Genomic DNA, 24,332 nt, shown 5'->3' with positions numbered 1-24,332 from the left:
TTCGAACTGGTTGTGTTCGTGCATGTGGAGTGTTCACACTAAAGGAAACTGGATCGATCACTAATAATGAATTAATTAAAATCAACATCTTTCCACTCGACGTTGTAACCACCTGAAGAGCAAACATCAACTCCCTGAATGAATGTGCACAGGAGAGGAGAAGCTGCAGCTTCTTATTGTTCTCTAAACACACAGCAGTGTTATGCAGTTATTTCATCTTTAAACTGAGATTATTAGATTATCTGGCCGTCGATCCGAAACGTTATCTGGCCTGTAACGTCACGATTCACACCTAAAGAATCATTATTTTCTGCTTAAGTAAAAGAGTTCCAAGCAACAAAAAAAGGTCACACAAAAAAATTAAATTAACTCTAAACGGGACATTCTTTGACAATTTTTCTAATAAGATTATCATGACGACATTAATTAACCTCCCGTGTTAAGGTGATGCAGCCATTCGTTAAAACACGAGTTTCCTCTTCTTGCTATTGTTTCTAATTGTATTATTTCCGTTTTGTTTTGTTTAAAATGCTCTTTTTCAGTTGACATTTGCTGGTTTCTACCAACAAACTTTAATAGACGCAATAAAACCATAAACATTCATTTCTTTTGCTTTCAAGGAGAAACTCAAACGAAGTGACGGCCGTTTCTTCTCAAATGTTTCTTTTGGGATTAAAATAAGTTCAAAATAAAGTTTGTGTATTATTTATTATTATGGCAGTAAAAATAAAAAGACCTTTCTGACTAAAACATGTTTAATTAAATCTCTTTCGATTCATATCAGTAGATAAATTTACGTTTTAGATTTTTCTCTTCAATTTAATGTAATTATTATTATTATGAACAGTTATAAATGATCTTTTCTATCTTTACTAAACACTTTATATTACAGGATCAGCTCGAGTTGTTTTGTTTTTTTTCAAAACAAAAGAAACCGAATGCAGAGATGCTGTAAAACTTTATGGCTTAAACCAGTGAACTTATTTTACAAGAAGAATTATTAACTTTAATTAGATATGAACAACATCATGATAATAAAATAAAAATGCAACCTATAACAAAATATTAAATTAAATTATATATACATATGCATATATGTATGTATGTATATAAACATATATATATGGTTGTAAATATGCAAGCATAAAATAAAAATTTAAAAAGCCATTGAATCTTTTTTTAATGGAAAATGTAATAATTAAAAACATAAAAAATGAAACTAAAGCACATCTTTTAAAAATATATATATATTTATTTAGTGAAAAAAAAATCAAACCTTGACTTCAAGGTTTTAAAATCTTTTATATTTCTTTTAGAAAAGAGGCTGAATGCCTTTATTTTGTAATATTCCTCCACTTCTCTTCACATAAAGGGGTTTTAATCTGAACTAATAACACTTTCATATTCATATCAGTATTCAGTGAGGTCATTTGTTTTCCTGCATCACACCATGAGCTGTTCAATAAGACGTTCTGCTTTTATTTTGGCACCAAGCTTCTAGATGCTTCATCCTGCAGAGAAACATCCACAAAGTGTTTCCTGCCGCAGGTTTAAAGTGGCAAACGGCAGGAGTCCAGATACAAGACGTGAGATTATCCAACAGGCACGGTGTGTTTTCTTGAAGCTTCTCCACCTCCAGGCCTGCTGTGAGTCTGTGACCCGGCTCCTAGCCGGTCTTTACTGGTCTTTACTGGTCTTTACTGGTCTTTACTGGTCTGCTGCTGTGCGGCTTCGCGAGACGAGTTGCGGACGACGTGGGAGAAGCCGGTCCTCCTGAGCAGAGGGGCCGGCGTGGAGATGACCAGCAGGCCGTCCAGGGCCGCGGGGTCGCGGGGCCAGTAGGTGCAGCGCGGGGCTCCTCTGGGCCCGGAGCTCAGGACGGGGATGGCGGGGCGGGACGGGACGCCTGGAGGCGAGACAAGACGCCTGAAAACCAGACTCACGGACATCGAGCGGGAGGATTTATACTGTTTGTTTAAAGATGGCAGCTGTGTTCATCACGAGGGAGAAGACGAAATATCAACAGACATCAAAAAATACACTAAATGCCCAAAAATATCCTTTTAATTGTTTAAAAATGTGGGTCCAGCCTGTTTGATTTAATTTAAAATGGCAACAAAATTATGTGCAGTAATATGAATGATACACATTTTATGTCTAAAGTAAGAATTCACACTAATTATTAAAGTTTAATGATGTTAGTAAAAGTGTAACAGGTGTGAGAAGAAGAAGAAGAAGAAGAAGAAGAAGAAGAAGAAGAAGAAGAACAAGAAAGAGGTCAAAGGGTTAAGCTTTTACTTTTTACTGTCTGAGTTTTGCAATAAATAAAGAAAACATTTTCAAAACACGCTGCAGTTTTGTTTCCTCCATTTTTTTTATCATAGAACACGACATTTAAGACATTTTTAGTCAAATATACACAAGAAAAAGGTCAAACAGGCCTGAGCTGTGAGCTGTGTGTAGAGGTGTGTATACCTGAGCTGTGTGTAGAGGTGTGTTTACCTGAGCTGTGTGTAGAGGTGTGTATACCTGAGCTGTGTGTAGAGGTGTGTATACCTGAGCTGTGTGTAGAGGTGTGTATACCTGAGCTGTGTGTAGAGGTGTGTTTACCTGGCCAGTGAGTCCTCTGGGCGTGGCCCTCGGGGTCCATTGGGGGCCTCTGCAGGCGCGGCTGGAAGGCCTGCAGACACAGCCCAGACGTTTATTCTACTTCCTGGTTTCACGAGCGCTTGAAAGTTATTTGTCGATTCATTAAGTCGATTAATCGCTTCATTTTAAAAGTAATTATGACAAAATATTCTCTCTCCGGTCCTCAAACGTGTGAATCTGCTGCTTTTCTTTCCTATACGACAGTAAATTGAATGTTTTTTAGCTTTTTTGGGACTTTTGATCAGAAGAAACAACCGAACCGACGACATGAATGGACTTTTTATCACTAATCATTAACATTTTATAGGGAAAAAAATGAATTGTTAAATTGATTAGTGAATAAAATAACCATTAGTTTTTGTAAAAACTGTAAAAAAAATAAATTAAAAAAAGGATTTTTATTTACATTTACGGGAAATAAATATGAATCTGTATTGATTATTTTTACACACATTTGTATTTCTAAAAAGGGCCAGTACACGTTTCTGTATGGATTTCTACAGCAATATAATAAAATATTAACTGCAATATAACTATCCATCCATCCATCCATTATCTTAACCGCTTATCCTCATTAGGGTCGCGGGGCGCTGGAGCCGATCCCAGCTGTCAAGGGCGAAGGCAGCGTACACCCTGGACAGGTCGCCAGTTCATCACAGGGCAATATAACTAATAATACTGTAATATAATAACTGTTCTGTGTCTACCTGCTGCAGCGTCTGACAGTAGAGCGACGGCGGCTTTGTTCTTTGAGGGAACGAAGTCAAAGAGTTCAGCTGGATGGAAGAAAAACATGCAGAAGAAACCAAAAAGCAATTATTAACGACAACAAACAAACAAACAAACAAACAATCCTGTTGTGTCAGCGCCGGCTGCTTCTTTGAAGGAGGACAGGGTTCCTGTCACCGGGTCTCACCTTGGTGTGCTGCCTCTGGGTGGCCGGTCTGCTCTGCAGGGTGCCGGCCTGAGGGACTCCTCCTGCTCCTGCTGCTCCTGCTGCTCCTGCTGCTCCTCCTCCTCCTCCTCCTTTTCCTCCTCCTGCTGCTCCTCCTCCTGCTGCTCCTCCTGCTCCTGCTCCCCCTCCTCCTGCTCCTCCTCCCGTCAGGCCCTGCAGCAGCATCTGGATCTGGTCCACCAGCCCGAGGTCGTGCAGGAGTTTCTTCCTCCGGAGGAGACCGGCGACCCGCTCTCGCTCCTGCTCCTCCTCGTCGTCGTCGTCTACCTCCTCCTCCTCCTCCTCCTCCTCCTCCTCTTCTTCCTCTTCCTCCTCCTCCTCCTCCTCTTCCTCCTCCTCCTGGACCTCTGCCGCTACTGGACCCGTCGACACACCGGGCGGAGGGAGCTTTGGAGAGACATTTGATTCAATTTGTTTTTGGATTTGCATTCGCGATGCTTATAATACTTGAATTAGCAATTACAGTCGCAGAATGAGCCGATAACACTGTTTGTGTTCGCGCCATGAAAAATGAAATATCTGAATTTGAAATGAGAGACGTCCAATAGGAGTTATGTGCGGGAATATGAAGATGTGCAGGAATATGATTCCAGCTAATTTATATTGGCTCTGGTCCATCCACTCAGAGGGAGGGTCAGCCAGCATGTGAAGCATCCATCAGGAGGCAGAAGCAGGGCGGCTCCCTCTGGTGGCCGCGTGCGGTCACTGCGTCTGTGGCGAGGGGGCGTGGCCTCACCGGGTTGGGTGGTTGCGGCGGCGCTCCTCGGGGTTTGACCCTCTCCCCCGCTGTCTCCCCCTGCAGGTCTTTCCTCCGGCGTCCCCTCTGCTCCCTCTCCTTCTGCTCCTGCTTCAGGCGCAGCTCCTGCAGCTGGTGCCTGAACACACACACACACACACACACACACACACACACACACACACACACACACACACACACACACACACAGAATTACAATAACTCAAGGCAACAATTTATATGAAAATACAAAAAAGAGGTACATGCTAATAGTATAAAACAAATATATATATATATATATATATATATATACACACACACACATACATATATATATAAATGTAATGAGGCACAAAATACAAGGAAAAGTTAACGAATATATATTTCTTTTATGTTTTTTAAACATTTTTGCATTGAGCCGACCTCTCCCTCCCTCCCTCTACCTCAGCCCTCTCTCTCTCTAACCCCGCTCACCTCCCCCTCCCCCTCCCCCTCCCCTCTCTCTCTCTCCCTCTACCTGGCGCACTCCTCCCGGGCCTTGGACGCCGCCGTCTCCTGGAAGAGCGAGCTGCTGTGTTTGAAGTACTTGTCGTATTTGTCGGCTCCGTCTCGGGGGTAGATCCTCCTGAAGCCGCCCAGGTGCCGCGCCTCGTAGCGCTGCATCTGCTGCAGCGTGGCGGCCTGGCACTGACGCAGCTCCTCCGTCCTGCAACGCACACGCTGACCGTGAGGAGGGGGGAGGAGGGAGGAGGGGTCACATGACTCGCTGCTCTACCTGGCCTCCCTGGAGGTGTTCTGCTCCAGCCGGTCCTTCACCCGGCGCCGCTCCTCCTTGGTGATCTTGCGGCGGTCGCAGGCGGCCAGGTTGATGAGCGCCAGCGTGTCGAACAGCAGCGCGTCCTTCACCTCGCGGTCCAGCTGCGAGTCGGTGGTGAAACTCGGGGAGTGATTTACCTGGAAACACACACACACACACACACACACACACACACACACACACACACACACACACACACACACACACAGACGGGACATTTATTTAAATGATGTGTAAAGATGTAGAATATTTCCAGCTGATGGATGATGGTGTGAAGCTATAAAACACCTGAAGCGTTGGCTCTGAATATCTCACACAAGCTGACGCAGGTGATGCTCACACACACTTTCTTTTCCCCATAATTTACAAATATTTAGAAACTTCAAATATTAAACCCTGACAGAGGAAAAGTTGACGAATATATATATTTTAAACGTTTTTTCAACGTTTTTACATTGAGACAATCTTCCTGTCTTCTGACATAAATATATAACTATAGTTTTATATATATATATATATATATAACTATATATATATAGTTATATATAATTATATATATATATATATAAAACTATATATATATATAATTATTTATATATAATTATATATTTTTCCTTTTCAACGTTTTTACATTAAGCCGATCTTCCCGTCTTCTGAAATATATAAATATATATAAATCACTTTATATATATATATACATACATATATAATATACATATATATTTACACATACATATTTAAATGTGTAAAGATGTAGAATATTTCCAGCTGATGGATGATGGTGTGAAGCTATAAAACATCTGGAGCGTTGGCTCTGAATATCTCACACAAGCTGACGCAGGTGATGCTTCATTCTGTCGGACGCTGTGGGGCTTGAAAGCATGAATACACGTCGTAAATCAAACCATTCTGAACCCGGTGTCGACCATCTGCACCCATCCCTCACCTCCAGCACCCAGGGCCTGAGCCGGTGGTCCAGCAGCACGTCGAAGCCCAGGATCTCGAAGCAGGCGCTGCCGGTGCTGTGGTTGGGGAAGCAGCTGTGGTAGTTGTGCTTGAGGGTCGGGTGAGCGGAGATCAGGGTCTTGATGATCACGTCCTCGATGCCGCTCCACATCTCGTCCGTGTCGTAGCCGCTGGACTCCAGCAGCTTGTTGAGGGTGGACAGCTTCCTGGAACACGCAACAAACACGCCGTTGTTTTGGGAGAGGGATCCACACCACGAGCGCGGGCAGAGCGCCGGTTACCGCTTGCTGCCGCTGTCCTCGTCACGGATGAAGTTCTCGCTGTTCTTGTTGATGGAGTAGTTGGTGAGATGCATGCACACGTCCTCCTGGAGGAGGAGAGAGACCAGGGAGGAGGAGACATCACACACGGGACAGAAATAAAACCTCTGTCATGAGAGACGAGGGCCGAAGAAACACCTGCAGCCATTTTATTATTAAATTATGTTTTTTTTTAATTAAAATGGAAACTTCTTCTTGGTTTCAGCGTCTTCATTGAGAGTGTCTTCTGTGATTTTGAAAACAACATGATTTTATAAACAACATACAAACTGTTGCTTGGACGTAAAAAAGACATTTAAAAAAATGTCTCCATGCGTTTTGGGAAAATTGTCATTCGCTGATTATAGAAGAAAAATAACTGAATAATGAAAGTATTATAACAAAAGAAGGAGCAGCTTTTTAAACAGGTGTCTCTGCTGTGATTTAATCTTACATGATGTCATTTTATTGCAGGTCTGACTGTGACTTATTTCCAATTATCTCTTTCATAAAACACTGAAACCACAGGAGTCCAGATGAGACGACACGATCACATGAGCACTTTGTATCGTGTCTGTCTGACTCTCTAGGGCAACGCTTTCCGACTGAAGACACACACACACACACACACACACACACACACACACACACACACACAGCTCTCACCACGTTGCCGTGCGCCGGCTCGTTGTACTTGGTGGTGCAGAAGCGAGTCAGCCCCTCCTTGAACACGAATATGCTGAACGGGTCGCACGACGTCACCAGAACGTAGATACGCAGGTCGAACTTGTAGCCGTCGATTATAAAAGGCTGAGGAGGAGAATGAAGCACGCGTGTGAACTCCAACCAGTTTGTGTGTGAGTGTGTGTGTGTGTGGATCAATAGACCCTCACCCTGGAGATGTAAACCTGGCAGATCATGTGCTCTCCAGGTTGAATGTCCTTAAGGGACCTGGTGATGACGATGCCTTTGCCTTGGCAGCCCGTGTCCGGCTTACAGATGTACGTCTTGCTTTTCTTGGCCCTGGTGTAAGCTTGGAAGTCGCTGTAACTGCAAAGCACAGTTAGTATCTTAACACACACACGGAGGAAAACTAAATAAGGTTCAAACTGACTCTGCAGGAAGGCACCAGGTCCGGGGGAAGATGTTGTAGTCTTTAGGGAAAAGCTTTAACATGCGGTTCATGTTCCTCGCCAGCAGATCTTTGCGGCAGATCTCACTCATCCCGGGGAAGTGGTTTATTTTCTGCAAAAAGACACACAACACACACACACACACGTGTTGACAGGGCCTCTGTGGGCATGCGAGGATCATCGTGAAGTATTTTTATGCGCGAGCTCGCCGGCAGTCCTCATTCCATCGGAGAGGAATCGCCGGTCGCGACCCGCCCGCTACTTCCTGCACCGAATTACTCAATTAGATTACAAATTGATCGCTCGGCCGAAAAGCCGTTATGAGCAATGAGAAAATGACGCAATCTCGTAATCTCTATGGAAATGTATATGTTTTATTATTTCCCTGGGTCGGGGGGTATCGAGCTGCGAGGGCGTTTAACTTACACGTGAGGCTTTTACAGTTTGACAGAGCGGACGGACGCCGTTCATCTCGTCCACGAGCAGATGGATCCGGTTAATAATCAGTCTTCAGTCACGTGGGTGAGGCTGCAGGAGTACCTGGTAACGCTTCATGTCCTTCACGCGCTCCAGAGACACGGAGCAGTCGGTCCAGAACAGAGTCCAGTCGTCGCCCTCCATCACCTCCTTCAGGCCGTACCGGCGAGCGGCGCGGCGCACTGAGACCAACACACACACAGCAAGGAGTCTGGTCAACGCGCGGGGGGGGGGGGTAAGCAGCGTGTCAGCGCTGATCTGGGAGCTGCTGACGTAAGGTACACGGCCAAAGATACGCGGACACACCGACGAGACGTCGGACAGTCGAGGTCAACGCTCAAATCGTTTAAACCAAACTGGGAGAAGCGTTTCTAAATGGAGGTGGCTTTGTGCACACGGGGTCGTTGTCATGTTGCATCAGGAAAGACACACAAACTGTTGCCACAACTGTCGAGAATATTATATATATAGATATATCTCTGTATAGCATTAGAATGTCCCTTCAATGGGATTAAGGGGGCCCAAACCTAAATTAAATAATTGAAATCTCCCTCACTCTCTCTCTCCCTCTGCTGCCGCTTCCTCTCAGTCAGCTGATTATGAACTGACTCGTTTGGTTAAATCGAGTCAGACCGTACCAAATAAATAAGTAAGGTCTCATTGATTTTGTTAAAGCAAGCAGATCTCCATCAACACATCTCTCTCTGTTGATGTCAGTTTCAAGTCAAAAATCTTGGCGCTCAAGATCAAGTCTCTCCCTTGGAGTCGAGGGTGGTCCACGGAGTACATCGTCTCTGTTTTCACGTCTGTGAAGTAAACTATGAGAAGCCGCAGTGGTGCGGAGTGATGTACATAATCTGAGCGTCATTTAAAACACAGGTGATAAGGGAACGTACCGCTTTCATACTTGCAGTTGGTGAGGTTGATCCAGAGTCATCTGGAAGAGAAGAGAGACAGAAAGAGGGACAGACATCTGCTTTGCCAACGCCTCATCACACTCGTCTTACCTCCACCCGAGGTCGAGGGAGGAAACTAACACCTGAAGGCCTCCAGAAGGAGTCGTTCCAGTCGTAGCCGTCAAAGCACCGGAAGAGGGAAAGCACAAATGGAAGAAGACCCAGCAGTAAAGTACCTCCTCTTGCTTTTCTTCCTCTTCTTGCTGCTGGTGGCCAGCGAGCTGAGGGTGTAGGCCTCGGCGGGGCTTTCTCCTCCCTCTCCCTGGTGCTCGTCGTCTTGTGCCTCTTGGTTTCTGTCCGGAGCGTCCACAGGCAGACCCATCCTGATGCTGGAGGTGCACGAACAGAAAGAAAACGCAAAAGAGCTTATAAGTCAGTGGAGGAAAAACGGACCCATTTCTGACACGCGTCTCCTCTTTCACGCGGTGTGTTTTTTAATGGCCGCTGCGACGGCCTCACAATGAAACTCAATTCAAACGGAACAGAGAACAAGCTGTAAGTGCACGCATGGACTCATGTTTCCGTTTCCATTTCTCTCATCAGCTGAGTGCTCTGGCCGTCGCCGCGTTGTCACACGTCGACATTCAAGAGTTATTGTGGCAGGACGGCGACAAACAGAGCGGGGCCAAACAGGACATCCATTTAAAATGCTTTTTATGATATTAACACCAAAAGGAACAGCAAGAGTAGGCAGTGAGTTCAACAATATGCTGATACGACTCTTTTCACTCTTCGTGTGATGGTCAATGTCCTGATGGGTTTTTGTGAGAAGTCCACTTCTTAAATTTCCCATTAACAGCCACCGTCTTATTAAGGGAGTTAATGTGACCACTAATTACCAAGATAATAGTCCTCCTCATGTTCTGTACTTCAGCTAAATACAGTCACGACCTTGTATCGCTTTTCACGACCTTCTTTCCCAGAACCTCCCTGGAAAACATGAGAATCCACCGACGTCATCGATAAGACGAGCAAGACTGTCAGCGATTAAAAAAATCTATGCTTATTTGTTAATGAGCTGTTAGTGGATCCCACTCTCCCACAATGCAATGCAAAGATGAAATGGAGGAGTTGCCCCCAAAATAAGAAATCAAATGAATTGTGGATGATGTTGAAATAGTTATTGTTGATTTTCTTGTATACTGATGATTAGCATTTCGTTTGTATTAATTGGTATACAGTCCACACGCTAGCGGCTTTAGCTGAATGCTAACATCTGCATGCTTACGGTTAGCGCTCGCTCAACACAAAGTATGCTTGTCGCTGATGGGAATGTTTAGGCGGCTTTCGTTCCACTGCTTTAGGTTTAATATCCGTCTGCAGCTCTGAGCCGAGCTCGCTGGCCAGAAACCGTCCCGGCAGCTTCTCAACTGCTCAGCGCAGGCCTCCCGTCTGGTGTCTTGTGGCGTTGAAGGTGAGGTCAAGTCAGCGCTCTGGTAATGATCGTGATCGTGGTGGCATCAAGGAGGGACATCCCAGGTGCACTGTGGGAGGTCACGGTGCTGGGTTGCCGTATTCCGATCCAACGATCTGGATAATCCTGTTCCCAAACCGTGAGCTTCACACTGGGCCGAGACGCCCCACTGACCTCGGGCCCGATACGGTTACAGTCCTGCAGGAGGATTTCTCCAAGGTTCCTCCCTCTGTCCTCACGCAGCAAGAAGTACGAACAACACCTCCGTTTATCTGTCGACTCAGGAACAACGACTCTAACCGTGCAGTGTCACAAACTAACAAAGGACGAGCACTAAACACTGAAACAAGCTGTTCATTTAAAGGGATACACGCGTCATTTTAGACATAGAGCTCGTGTTGCTGAGGATGTTGTCACTATCTGATTAATTAATATGACATGAAAGAAAAGACCAAGCTTTAAATTCTCTATATAAAACCCCCAAAAAGCCTGATTAGCACTTATTACTGTGAACACACATAATTAATGTCGCAACTAACAATTATCTTTACTATAAAGTACATTTATATAAATGTACGAACACAAATATGTTCCAAAATCCCAACATCTAGTCCTAAAACTACTATGTTTGTCTGACATCTGAATATGAAACAGAAAAGCAACACATATTGACATATTATAAGGGCTTAGTACACACATGCTCTGTAAGCTTCCATAGCTACATGTTGTTTAGGAAAACCAACACAAGCTGATCTGCTGTCGCTTCACTAATTGATTGTTTAAATCAATTATTTCGGCCCACATCGTAATCCCCTCGACACGTCGTGGCTTATTTATTAGACGCCTGAAGCTAAAACCGACAAAATAAATCCTCTGTTCCTCATGAGTATAATGTTCTGTCTTCGAGGTGAGTGATTTAACTTTGTGGTCATTTTGCAGGCTGCAGTTTGTCGAATTGAATCTAATATTTAGTCTGCCCTCGTTGATATAAAATACTACGTCATTATATATTTAGGTTTTCATTACAGTAATAACTAAATATTGGAAACGCCAATGCGGACCGAAGAAGTTGGCGCCTTCCTTTGAGAAATGTCTCCTACTCACCTGCACTGCAAAGCCTACATTTGTGAGGACGAAGGAGTTGGAAGATGCTGCGCCGGTCCGTCCGTACGTCTCCACACACACAAATCTTAGTTTCACGAGCCCTTAGAGACGCTGTCACACTCATCAGTAGACACACCAATGAGCCACATCTCCACCGTCTGGCTTTGGAGTCTGATAAAAAAAAAAGAGAGAGTAAGATGAGGATGGCTCAGTACAGATTGACTTACACACTCAAGCGACGGGCCCAGCGGTGGATCTGGTGACCGATTGGAAATGGGGGGGACAAACACCTGATCCCTCTGACATGATGGAGAGAAGATGAGCAGGAGCCCTCAGCAGGGGGCGAGAGGAGAGGGACGGACCCCGACACCTACCGCCTGAAACAGGAGAGCTGTTTATCAACGCCCCGAGTTGTTCAACTTAAATCTGTGCTGAAAAGCGGTGTGTGTACTACTTGTGTGTGTGTGTGTGTGTGTGTGTGTGTGTGTGAACAGGCAGGACATCCATCTTGTTCGCCAACTTGAAATAGAGAACCTTCGGTTGAAGCTTAGCTTTCCATTGAAGACATTAAAAATGAAGCACGGGGGCCGAAGGGGAAACGTTGGTGCCAGAAGAAAAGAAAGTATAGACGCACGGGACGCCGTATCTGGTGTGTCCCGGTTGTCACGCCGGCCAATCGGGTATCAATCAGATTATAGGACGAGGCTGAATGACAATAGTTGTCCAGATTAATCAATCAATCAACGTTAATAAATCATCAGTTGACATCAAACACCCTTACACACCGACTTATCTACCTTTCTGTTGACATGTCATGGCTGTGTATGAGGGTATTTAAACTGTGTGTGTGTGTGTGTGTGTGTGTGTGTGTGCGACACAAGCAACATGATCTCTCCTACAATTACAGAGCAGAGCAATCCTAGTTTGACGTGACGATGGTGTGTTTTTATAGAGGTATAAATGGTCGGGAGGAGGAGTTCATGCGCTCTTTCTCTCGTGTGAATAAAGTGTGTCTTCTGTGTGTTATTAAATAAAGAAAGGCACTGATAAACAACACGTGTTGTCGTTTCGTTTCCTCTGAAAACAGCTTTGTGAATTTAATTAAGATGACGTTTTAAACTTAACTTAAACTAAATGTGTTTAATATGCTCTCCCTGAGGTTTCTTCCAATTAAAAGTGAATTAATTTTCTCTGAACCATTGTGAGGGTCAAAGGTCATGAATGTATACGTGAACAAATCGTAAATATAATCTTGTAGAAAACTTCTCATATCAGTTCCCAAAGCTTCGGGTTTCTCAGTAGTATTCACAGTTTGTCTCTCGTTGCCTTTCTGACATAATAACACACATTTTATTGATATAACAAGATGATAAAGAGTTGAAAAGAGTGAACTTTCTACCTGCGTGAGGCTGCTGCCCGCTGACCTATATATGGTTGCTATAGGGAGTCGCTATAGTAACAGAACGCTGGTCTCTCCCAGGCTAACGGTCGACGAGCGAGACGAGAAAACGTAACATTACCGCGAGCGTGTCCTCTTGGTACCGGTCCGGTTACACCGACCGCTCAGCCCTCTGTTATGCTGCTGCTGCTGTTGTTGTTGTTGTTGTTGTTGTTGTTGTTGTTGTTGTTGCTGTTGTTGTTTTGTCGTTTTCTTGGCTCGACGTACAGTGGACACGTAACCGAGAAATGTAAACATTTGCGTGCGCCCGCCCGGCGAAGCCCATTTCAGATGGTAACGTGCCCGGTGGGCGTTTAGCCAATCACAGGACAGGGGTGGGAGAGGTATCGCATCTGATTGGTTGTAGGCTCACCGATGAGAAAAGATGCGTTCACAAGCTTCAATCAGAATCAGATTCGATTAATTGCCAAAGTACGTGGCACATGCAAGGAATTTGCCGAGGTGAAAGGTGCACAACAACAAATATAGGTTTAGAATAAAACAATACAAATAATAAAAAACAATATATATGGACAGAATAAAACATTACAAACAATAAAAACAACAATAATCGAGTTTTACTGTTTGTTTGTATTTCTGATCAATAAACTGATCAATATCTAAGTGTGTCTTATAATAAAGCCTACAGCTATTATAAGGATTATCATAACACATATTCACATATTTAATGAATAGGATGTGTTCAATGTCAAAAAGAATTTAGCTCCCTCTTGTGCTTTTATGCCTCACTGCAGAGGAGAGGAAGGAATATTTATTTTAAGTGGCCTACATTACCCATAATGCAGCACACGCATCTACCCAGAACGTGACTTATGATGTCTTAGGGGACAATCGCAAACAATAAAGTAATGTCACTAATTTGATGAAAAAGAAAAGAAAACAAGTACAAGAGAGGGGTTGATCACATATAAGATAACAAAGTGTTGTGCTGCAGTTGTAGTACCACATAGGAAAGAGGTTTAAATATGTAGATTGGAATATAAAAGATCAGTATGGTGTGAATGAGACATATCCCATTATATGTATTATAAATGAATGAAAAGATCGTTTTTATACTAAGAGATATTGCCTTTACTTTAAAACGTCATGAAATGGTTTCGCTGCAATGCTATAATCACTTTGGGAAGTGAAAAAATGTCGGTTTGAACGATTGCGTTTGAAAGCACCGGACGACTTTACGAGCCCGAAGTGTGCGCCTGTATAAATATCCGAGGCGCACCTGAACGCATCAGCTGCTGACCGGAGCTGACTGCTGATGTCCGCGAGGACGAGTGACGACTCACATGTAAGTTTCGCGTCTTTATCCGCACATTTCTTCTCAAATGTGGGTTTGTTAAGACTTCCTGTGGCGAAAGCAACGTCTTGTATTAGAAGTTAACATGACATAACGTCTCGGGTGGAGTCTCTTTGGCCAGCTGCACTTTCGCTTTCTCTTGTTTTCGTTACGTTTTAATCGCGCAAAAAATGCTCTTTAAAGGTTCATACAACAGATTAAAAGTCATCTCCAGAGATAGGGGAGTCGTTTTAACTTAACGTTTAGCTATTTTTAAGCGCTGCAAAAAAAATGTTTATTATTTAATTATTAGATATTATAAGTGCGCAACTAACAGGAAAGTGAAAGCTAATATAAAAAAAATCAGTGGCGCTGCTTTCTGTCACATCACCTGCGTCATCAGTCAGTCTCTGTTTCATCATCTTGTTGTTTACGGCTCAGATCGGCATGGAGAGCCCCGCACAGGCCCGCACCTTCTCCCAGGTGGTGTTCACGGACACCCCGCGCAGCTACCCGCCCGCAGGCCCGCTCACCTGCAGCTACTCCCGGACAGACTTCCAGCCGAGCCCGCGGGACTGGGTGGGCATCTTCAAGGTGAGTGAACTATGGTGAAAGTAATAAAACAAAACAAAACGATCCTGGAAGTATTTATTTGTTCTAATGAGAAACTTTCTCTGAAAAATGACTTTGTCTCAAAAGTTACTTCTCTCAAAATAAGTACTTATCTCCAAAATAATGACTTATCTCAAAATAATGAATTTAGTATCTCAAAATAATGACTTATCTCCAAATAACAACTTTAGTATTTCAAACTAATGATTTATTTTCAAAATAATTACTATAATATCTCAAAATAATGACTTTTGTATCTAAAAGAATGACATATCTAAAAAATAGTGACTTAGTATTTCGAAATAATGACTTCTCTCCAAAATAATTACTATATCTCAAAATAATGACTTTAGTATACTCAAAACAATGACGTTATAACATCTTTATTTTTGAGAAGTCCTTTTTTTTAGATGCTATAGTATCTAAAAAAAAAAGAAGACTTTATAGTATCTCAAAATAACTTTAATATTTCAAAAATAATGACTTTGCATCTTTAGTATTTTGTGATATTAAACATCCAGGATCTCGTTTTGGGTCACATTGGGGGAAAAAGGCTTCTGTTGCTGTCACATTCCTGAGTGTTGCGTAACAGAAAAGCTTCTTGAGTTGTGTTACCTGTTGTTGGACAGGTGGGGTGGAGCTCCACGAAGGACTACTACACCTTCGTGTGGGTGGAGCCGAGTCTGGACCTGAAGGAGGCCTCCACCGGGACAGCTGTGTTCAAAGGTAAGAAGCAGTTTCACTTTAAGCGCAGCAGGAAACGCTCCGTCATGGTCGTGTTGTTGATCATCAGGTTAAACTGGAGATCCTCTCATGAGAAGTCAAGTTGACTTTCAGTGTCTCTTGTTTATCTCTTTTTTTAATCGTGGGTCTGGATGTCTGAGAGATCTGTGACGATGTTCGCGCGTGACTTCTTAAAATAAAGTGTTTACTTGTGACTCGTCATCCAGTTTCTGTCCTCAGACTGGACTTTGACTGTGAGCCGATTCTTTTTTTATCCTGTTGCTTCATCCCACAGATTCATTTATTTATCTTTGAGGGGCCTGAAGAAGTGAACGTATCCATCACTTCACAAGAATATCTTTTTAAATCACTTTGAATACTGATAACCTTAATCCACGTCTCGGGACACAGACTGTGAACTGTTGCTAATATTTTTGTTATTTTACAATTTCCTATTGGAGGCATAAATACAGGCATCTTATATGAATGTTTATTCTTTTAATCAAACTATTGTCTCTCATTCATTTGAGTCATTTAAGGTTTACTGTATGCTTTGAATCCTCATTGTTAGTTTAAACACTACATTTTATCACTTTTTACTGTTCACACACACATTTCACACAATGTTTGCTCATAAACATTTGGTTAGAAGTCTGTCAATTTCGTTTAAAGTCAAGTAAAAGTCATAGAAATTTGGTTCAAAGTCATGGAAATTTGGTTTAAGTGAAGAAAAAGTCTAGAAAGTTGGTTAAAAGTCATGAAAAAGTCTGGAAAATGTTGTTAAAAGTCTAAAAAATGTGGTTAAAAGTCTAAAAAATGTGGTTAAAAGTCATGAACCTTTGGTTAAAAGTCATGTAAACCCACCGGTCAGACTGTATGAACTGTTTAAAGTAAGTAAACCCTTCGTCGCTCTGTTCTCGTCCCGTCAGAGTACTACCTCCCCAAAGACGAGCTGGAATTCTACCAGTTCTGCTACGTGGACGGCGGCGGCCAGGTGCGCGGCGCCAGCACGCCGTTCTGCTTCAAGAAGTCGGCGGGGCAAAGCCCGGAGAGCGTCGTGGAGGAAGAGCTCCTGGTCGTCACCACTCAGGTAGGTCAGAGGTCAAAGAGATAACGGCGTTTTTTATTGGCGCTGAAAGCAGATAAAGTCAATAAAGGCGGCGCGTTGACCCCGCGTGTTGCGTTGAGCCCAGGAGCAGGTCGACCGGAGCCAACGGGAGCGGGCCGAGCTGCGCGGCGAGCTGAATCAGCTGCGCGGGCAAAACGAAACCCTGAAAAACGACCTGCAGATGGAGCGCCGACAGGCCGCCGCCTCCAAGGTTTGATGACGCGACACGTTGAGGGACAGAGGGAGGAGGTTAAAGGGCAGCGCTGATGTCTGACGGCGTTTCTCCTGCAGGAACAGAACGAGCAGAGGGAGGAGGAGATGAGCCGGCTGCTCAGAGACATGGATCACATCAAGGAGGAGAATGAAACGCTGAGGAGCGCCGAGAAGGAGAAGGAGATGGAGGCGCAGCGCCTGAAGGTTTGTTTCTGCAGCGGGAATGCATCCATACAGGCATCTATATACATGATTATGCTTTTAATCAAACTATTGTCTCTCATTCATTTGAGTCATTTGAGGTTTACTGTATGCTTTGAATCCTCACTGTTAGTTTAAATACTACATTTTATCACTTTTTACTGTTCACACACACATTTCACACAATGTTTAGTCATGGAAATTTGGATAAAAGTCTTAGAAAAGTCTGTAAACTTGGTTAAGTCATGAATATTTGCTTGTACATGTCTGTCAGACAGACAGTGCTGTGTCTCTATTTGAAGTGTCTCCATGTCCTTGTTGATGTGTCTTGTATCTGTTGTGTTGGTGTCTTGTGTAAAAGACAATACAACATGTGTATTTGTGTTTACTTTGCAGGAACAGAACGAGCAGCAGCAGGAGGAGATGAGCCGGCTGCTCAAAGACATGGATCACATCAAGGAGCAACATGAAAACGTCTCGCAGGAAATGGAGCACCTGAAGGTTTGTTTATGAGTCTGTGGCTGAAACCCGGAGCCACAGAGTGACGTTTAGAGTAAAACTGTGGCGTCGCTTCCAGGAGGAGACGAGGAAGCAGACGGAGAAACGGCAGCGAGACGCCGCGGAGGAGCAGAAGGAAAGCTCGAGCCGAGACGCCGTGTGCAGAGAGAAAGATGTGAGGGCTCCTGTCTTCTTCTTCTCTTTTTATAAAGCAATACACCAGTAACACATAGATGACGTTATCCTTACTGCTCACAAGGGTTTTCTGTACATTTCACCTTTTTACATTATTCAAATCGGCCTTGTGGTTGAGGAGATAATCTGAATTTAGTACTGAGATATTAACCTGATATTAGTCTGATTTAGGGAAAAGGTGCTTGATGCCGTGGGGTTGAACCCGCCTCCTGTTCCCCTCTGCAGACGCAGCTTCAGCAGAAGTACGACCGCGCCGCCGTGAAGCTCGGCCGGCTGCAGGAGGAGCGCGAGCAGCTGAGCGGCCGAGCCGACGCGCAGAGCGAGGAGATCGCGTCGTGAGTTCACTCGTGGACTCGGTAGAAACGCCCGTTGTTCTGGCTCCCGACACTTTCTCCTTCTTCCATTTGTGTTTGTTTGTGTTTTCAGGTTGAAATCCAAACTCAGAGAACGAGAACGGGAGCTGCTCAAAATGAAAGACAGCGTCCAGCTGCTTCAGGTAGTGGTTGTTGAGAACAAATCACATTACATGAGCACCTCAGGCTCCTTCTGGAGATGAATATCTTCAACAACTTCATAAATATAGAGACGAGATAAATAATTCCAAAAACACCGGAGAAGCTCGCACATTTGTTTGGGACTATTTTCAGCGGCGGATTCATCCACATTTGGTGCATTTATTGCAAGTCTTCCTGTTTTTTCTTTCTTAATATTATTTAAAAAAATGGTTTGTAAAAGATGCAGATTATCAGCTATATGAGCATCATAGCTTTACTTTGCATGTAACATACAGGAAAATCCCTCCAGACGATCAAAGAGGAGGAGGCCGGTGACTTTTTGTCGTGAATAAGTTTAAAGTGAAACCAACATTGTGTTGGTCTGAAGACTTCTTCAAAAAAGTGTGTGTGTGTGTGTGTGTACCTCTCCGGCAGGTGGACCTCCAGAGCCTGCAGAAAGAGAAGGAGCGTCTCTCCGTGGAGCTGCAGAGCGCGCAGAGCCTCGTGCGGGACATGGTCGACGTGAAGCGTGAGAACCCGGCGCCACAAGCAGCAACGCCGCCGCCGCCGAGCGGCCCGCATGACGAGCTGCTGAGGGTGGAGGCAGATCCCAGAAATGACTGACACAATGCCGACTGTTGTTTTGAGAAAGCGAGGCTGACTCGTCTTCGTCTCCTTCAGGCGGAGTGTCGGGCTCTGGCCGGCCGGCTGCAGGACTCCGAGAGGAAGCTGGCGGCTGAGAGGGAGGAGACCGGGAACGCCAAGCGGCGCTCCGAGTATCTGGAGCACGAGCAGCTGCGGCTCCGGGAGCAGCTGGAGACAGTGGCCGACAGCTGTGAGCAAGCACAGCGGGCGAGCGGCAAACAAGAGGTGAACTAACACAAGTGTGTGTGTTTGGGATCAAATCCCTGCATTAGGTTCAAGCGTATCTCCATCTTGGAGCTGAGCATTACTGCACACGTGTCCTCAGGTGTGCACTCGTGTCCTCAGGTGTGCACTCGTGTCCTCGTCCCTAACACCTCGTCTCCCGTCCTTCTCCCCCAGATGCAGCTCGTGGACATGCGCGCCGCCATCGCTGAGGCGCGCGAGGTGCTCGCCGATAAAGACGTGGCGCTGGAGGAGAAGGAGCAGGTCGTCACGCTGGTGACGCGCGAGAAAGAAGCGCTGGCCCGAGAGAACCAGGTGCGCCGCCGCCGCCGCCGTCTCCCTGCGTGAGGAAACAGAAGAGGCTTCGTCATCTTTTTCAGACGCTTTGTTTTGTTTCCCCGGCCAGACGCTGGCGAGCGACATGGAGCGGCTGCGCAGAGCGCTCGACGACCTTCAAGCGCCCGCCGCCTCGCTGGCTGCTGACACGTCAGTCAGCTGGCAGCAGCAGCAGCAGCAGCAGCAGCAGCAGCAGGTACAGCGGCATCACTACCAGCTCCAACAACAGCAACAGCAGCAGCAGCAGCAGCAGCAGCAGCAGCACCCTGAAGAGATCGACCCGTATGGGATCATTGGTGAGTGACTGGACATGTAGTTTTTAGATAGAATAAGACTACAAAAGGTACTTTACCTCTTCTACTGCAAGAAAAACATGCTGTGAAGTCCCCTCACATGCCCTTAGTACTGTGTATATATTGGCTCTTTGGTATATATGAGACCGTCTCCTCCGTATATTGGAGGTGAAGGAGTTTTCAACTGTAGAGTATAAATAAATATGAATAAAAATGGGCTTCTCCAGAAATTATGTTACGGTTTCTAGAGAAAATCTCGACACTAGACATCCACGATCATTAGCTAAAGCTCCTTCAATAAACTGTAATTGTTTTAATTAATCTGATAACTTTTCCTTCCAGAAATCCCTGGAGACACCGAGGAAGAGGTGAGTCGATCTATTTCCGTCCCGTATTAATAAAGCGCTCTATTGATACGAGGCAGCCGGCCTCTGGCCTCTGCTTAGCGGCCGCGTGGCTCCGCCTCCCTCTCACCGTCTCGTCTCCCTGCAGTCGCTGGTGTGCCGCCTGTGCCAGGAGAGCTTCCCCGGCATCACGCAGGACGAGCTGGAGCAGCACGAGCGGAGTCACCGCGCGTGTCCCTACTGCCCGATGCTCTGCGACGACATGCAGCAGCTCGTGTACGAGGACCACGTGTACGGCCACCAGCTGTGAGGACGCCGCGGAGACCGAAGACACAAAGCAAGGGACAAAAGAGCCACTCGTATTATTATTACTCTTCTACTGCGTGTCATTAAAGGTCAAACTATTGTGGAAGTTAAAGTGCTGAAATGTAAAGAAATTAACTTTGAATTTACATGTTTATGAGAAGCGATGCAGCGATCGATCGCATATTAATTATTTTTGCCGGTCAAATTCAGCCCAAAACACGACAATAAATCTATTTAGAAACGACTCGAGTTGTTTGAACTTAAACGCCACAACTCTTCAGCACAAAAGTGTCTTTTTGAGCCGGTTTGGTGACGTTAAACGTCCCCGTGCACGAGCTGCAGCCACTGGTTTATTATACATAAGGTGCAAAATTAATAAAAGTAAAATATGAGAGAGTTGAGCGCAGTCTCCCCCTTTTTTATTTTGTATAAAAATAGCAAATTATCCATTTAAAGAAGAAATAAACTCAGATTGACGGTTCAGAGCGAGAGCAACATATTTTGATTAGTAAAAAGGCTTAAACATTATTTACCTGCACTAGTTTTCTTTAAATATTATTTCATAATTTTAACGCATGTCACATTTAAAATACATATTTTAAATGTGACATGCATTATTTAAAAAGATCATTTAAAATGCATATTTTAACCACAATTCTTAATTCACAGCATAACCTTCAGGGGAAAGTGATGATTTTGGAACTATGATTGTGTGGATTTAAGTGTTTTATTTAACTTCTGTTGGTTTGAAACTGTGTGACAGGATGAGGGCGACGTCACAAGTGAATGTCTGGAAAAGGTTTTGCTGAAGCAATAAAACTAAAAACAAAGTGGTCTGTGAAGTTATTCTTTATGTATGAAAACAAAAAAGTACATGTTTGTGTAGATATCCGTGAGCCAGCTGCACGACGCTGAAGTCCGCGTGCAAAATAACGAGAGAGTCCTCGTTCGTGACGTCGTCCTCCAGAAAATGTTTTTTTTAAGTTCTCCGCATCCTCGTTCTCTCCGGTGGTCTTCCTCTCAAGGCGTCATCTGGTGGTCTTCCTCTCAGGGCGTCATCTGGTGGTCTTCCTCTCAAGGCGTCACCTGGTGGTCTTCCTCTCAAGGCGTCATCTGGTTGGCTTCCTCCGGCGTGACGTCGCGGGAGCTGAGCTCGGAGAAGAGCGCCGGCAGCCAGTACTGCGCCTCCTCTGCGGCCTGAGAGTCCAGCCAGGCCAAGCCCTCTTTCAGCAGGTGCTCCTGGAAACACGAGGCCCGACTTTAAATACTGTTTACAGCCCGATATGGCTTATGGATCGATGGATGAACCAGCGTATGAATGATTGAGTCAAAGATTTTAAAACAGTGTCAAGACAACTCTACTTCCAGTTTAACTTTAGAGGTTTGTAACGTCGGCTGAGAGCCAACAATGACAAATAAAAACATGTTAAGACAAACATGAGAGCCTGCTGCAGGAAAGAGAAAGCATTGAAACCTTTATGAATGAAATGTTTTTTGACACAGCGGTTTGAAGTGAGTACGTACCAGGACGTGACACGCCCGCTCCTTCTCCCACTTCAGACTGTCCTTGATCTCGCTCACTGTGACGAAGCCCTTTTTCTGCAAAAGAGCAAAGAGCACAGACATCACTTTGCATCAAAACGCCACAATTTCTCTCCCTTTTTATATCGTAAAATCTAAAGAATTGCTGGTTACATGTTTTCTGTTGAAGTCGTGGCTTCTAACTATTAAATAACCGGTTGATCCACATGACAGGAAGATTACGACTAGACAAGTGACACCTGGAGGAAGCAGTGAGTTGTGAAACAGCGACACCAAGTGATGGACTTCAAAACTGCTTTTTATCCCACTGGCTTACTTCTTAACTCTCATTCTTTAAATACAAGAGATGATTATTAAATGACACAAGATACACATTTAATGCGTCTCTTTTTCTTTCACTTTGTGCAGCTGTGGTTAAAATGTTGATGACTCGGAGGGACTTTCAATTTAAAACATGAACAACGCTTATACGACTGCGGACGTATTTTAGACACCTAAAAAGTTCTGTGTCAGCTTAAGTGTGTACTAAAGCTACAATACTTTCACCAAATAATCCCAAGGGTCAAACAGCCATTTCCGGCGTCTCACCTCAGCCAGCTGCAGGACGACAGTGTGATCCATGTTGAGCTCAGCCGGGACCGACTGGACCAAGTAAGACCCGCCGACAGGGATCACCCCAAAGCCGTTCCCCATCACCTTCAGTTTCTTTATGGCTCTCATCAAGTCGTCTCTGGGAACAGCACATGTTTTTGGTGATTTTAATAATTCATCAAATTTAGCACAGACATCTGAGCAAGTCTTAAATTATCTCTGACGCTTGAAATATTGGACTTACTGGCTCACGTCCTGAGCGTATTTACCTCGTCCCTTTAGGACTCTCTGGTGGAGTTCATCCAAGGTAATGAGCCCTGAAATGAAAACACACACGTCAACATTTCATTGTTAATCGTGGTATCTGCGTCACACAGGCGCTCATAACTGGATTCATTGTCTTTTGTTGAGATGCAGAATATCACAGATGGGGTTCAGATCAGATGGACTGAGTCGCCGCTTTGTAACCAGACAAACACGAGAATTACAAACCTCCATTTCTGTGTTTCAGGGCCAGACACACTTCAATAATCTGAACGCCGAGTTCATAATAGAAGTCGCCCACGCCGAGCATCTCGGACCAGAAACCTTTGCCAGCTGTGGAAAAAATTAAGAACGTCATTAATTTATTTAATCGCGTAAAACGCAAGGATTTAACAGGTTGTATTCAAAATGTTTCTCACAGGCGAGCGGGTCAACCCCAATGGTGGCACACATCTCCTGAAACTGAACCCTGAACTGGGAGCTCTTTCGGATTTCTTGTTTGTGTTTGCTCGCAAACTCCTCCAGGTTGGACTTGAAGGTCTCCAACTGCTTTGACATCTGGAGGAAAAACAGAAACAGGTGAGAAAATGAAGACGAGGAAATATCAATAGGCAAAAAGTCTGCATAGGAAATAAATACGTCGCAGTTATTGATGCCATGTATAAAAACCAGGAACTTTATAAAACATGGGATTATGTTGACACAAAAACTCACTTGGACAATTTGGTCCACCGCAAGAACATTTCCTCTTTCCTTATATTTGGCCTAAAAATAGACGAAGAAGAAAATAGTGAGTCGATGTTAGAAATAACCCCTCTAGACAATAACACAATATAACCACAATAAAACAAATCACTTTCATAAGCAAAATACAAATCTGAATCAGAACTGTTTATTGCAAAGTACTTTACACATACAAGGAATTTTCCTTGATGAAATGTGCAAAAGAAAAAACTAAAAACACAAAGTGCAATAACATAAAAATGTACAATACAAATATAGTAAACAACTAAGTGTTTTTCAAAGTAAATTACAAGTATGAATGGTGTGACCAAACAAAACAAAAATAGGTCAACCTAAAATAAGAAAAAACAAGCCTCTCTTCCTTAAAGTGAAGATGTTGTCGCACATTAAAGGCGTTATTACGGCACGCAGGTGAATAACACCTGTCGCTGTGACGTTAGCTTACCTCTGCGAGCTTCTTTTTGGCGATGGCCCCCGCGCCCACTCCTCTCCGGTGCATTCTGCTGACTTCTGGTCCAAACGGTAAAAAGCGGACAATATACCATACGGTGTCGTTATCTTTTACGTTATCAGTCTAATAACGTTAACTGTGAAAAACAAACATTTTAAGGAAACGTAGGTGGATTCCTTCGACGCAAACTGCTACTTTCGTACAACTACTTCCGTAATTAAACTACTTCCGGAAGTAGACTGCTTCCGCTTCAGAGAGGTCGACCATATGATTACATACCGCCCCCAGTGGCCTGGCGCTAAACAGCAGGCC

At 44.4% G+C, this 24,332-nt stretch overlaps 3 protein-coding genes across 6 annotated transcripts; 1 reads left to right on the top strand and 2 right to left on the bottom strand.

Moving 5' to 3' along the window:
* Positions 1 to 1,458: 1,458 nt before the first annotated feature.
* On the bottom strand, positions 1,459 to 13,231 carry ttll6 (tubulin tyrosine ligase-like family, member 6). Of its 3 annotated transcripts, XM_068582465.1 has the most exons (17): positions 13,027 to 13,231; positions 11,507 to 11,677; positions 9,166 to 9,317; positions 8,929 to 8,967; positions 8,096 to 8,214; positions 7,537 to 7,667; positions 7,316 to 7,472; positions 7,089 to 7,232; positions 6,405 to 6,490; positions 6,104 to 6,329; positions 5,116 to 5,294; positions 4,858 to 5,046; positions 4,341 to 4,479; positions 3,566 to 3,991; positions 3,357 to 3,425; positions 2,611 to 2,680; positions 1,459 to 1,906 (listed from the first exon to the last, which is right to left on the bottom strand). In XM_068582465.1, the coding sequence occupies exons 3-17, from the start codon at positions 9,308 to 9,310 to the stop codon at positions 1,698 to 1,700; spliced, it is 2,328 nt and encodes a 775-aa protein (XP_068438566.1). In that variant the 5' UTR covers positions 9,311 to 9,317; positions 11,507 to 11,677; positions 13,027 to 13,231; the 3' UTR covers positions 1,459 to 1,697. The 3 variants fall into 3 exon arrangements, with proteins under 3 accessions (XP_068438566.1, XP_068438567.1, XP_068438568.1); XM_068582466.1 differs by lacking the exons at positions 11,507 to 11,677; positions 13,027 to 13,231 and having other exon boundaries at positions 8,929 to 8,969; positions 9,165 to 9,302; XM_068582467.1 differs by lacking the exons at positions 8,929 to 8,967; positions 9,166 to 9,317; positions 11,507 to 11,677; positions 13,027 to 13,231 and having other exon boundaries at positions 7,982 to 8,109.
* Positions 13,232 to 14,183: 952 nt separating this feature from the next.
* On the top strand, positions 14,184 to 21,255 carry calcoco2 (calcium binding and coiled-coil domain 2). Its single transcript, XM_068583658.1, has 16 exons — positions 14,184 to 14,250; positions 14,680 to 14,832; positions 15,480 to 15,576; positions 16,503 to 16,663; positions 16,767 to 16,892; positions 16,973 to 17,098; positions 17,492 to 17,596; positions 17,673 to 17,768; positions 18,014 to 18,123; positions 18,215 to 18,284; positions 18,718 to 18,879; positions 18,964 to 19,152; positions 19,327 to 19,464; positions 19,556 to 19,781; positions 20,121 to 20,146; positions 20,271 to 21,255. The coding sequence occupies exons 1-16, from the start codon at positions 14,221 to 14,223 to the stop codon at positions 20,430 to 20,432; spliced, it is 1,977 nt and encodes a 658-aa protein (XP_068439759.1). The 5' UTR covers positions 14,184 to 14,220; the 3' UTR covers positions 20,433 to 21,255.
* Positions 21,256 to 21,259: 4 nt separating this feature from the next.
* snf8 (SNF8 subunit of ESCRT-II) lies at positions 21,260 to 24,237 on the bottom strand. 2 transcript variants are annotated; one of them, XM_068583661.1, is made up of 9 exons: positions 24,015 to 24,237; positions 23,540 to 23,590; positions 23,245 to 23,383; positions 23,054 to 23,158; positions 22,806 to 22,878; positions 22,559 to 22,700; positions 21,953 to 22,027; positions 21,515 to 21,667; positions 21,260 to 21,460 (listed from the first exon to the last, which is right to left on the bottom strand). In XM_068583661.1, exons 1-8 carry the CDS (start codon positions 24,066 to 24,068, stop codon positions 21,530 to 21,532), a joined length of 777 nt encoding a protein of 258 aa, XP_068439762.1. In that variant the 5' UTR covers positions 24,069 to 24,237; the 3' UTR covers positions 21,260 to 21,460; positions 21,515 to 21,529. The 2 variants fall into 2 exon arrangements, with proteins under 2 accessions (XP_068439762.1, XP_068439761.1); XM_068583660.1 differs by having other exon boundaries at positions 21,260 to 21,667.
* Positions 24,238 to 24,332: the final 95 nt, after the last annotated feature.

The sequence above is a fragment of the Clinocottus analis genome, unplaced genomic scaffold, assembly GCF_023055335.1.
Source record: "Clinocottus analis isolate CAN_PGR_092001 unplaced genomic scaffold, fCliAna1.0.p SCAF_19, whole genome shotgun sequence".
Classification (NCBI taxonomy): Eukaryota; Metazoa; Chordata; class Actinopteri; order Perciformes; family Cottidae; genus Clinocottus; species Clinocottus analis.
This window is presented reverse-complemented; position numbering and strand designations above follow the sequence as displayed.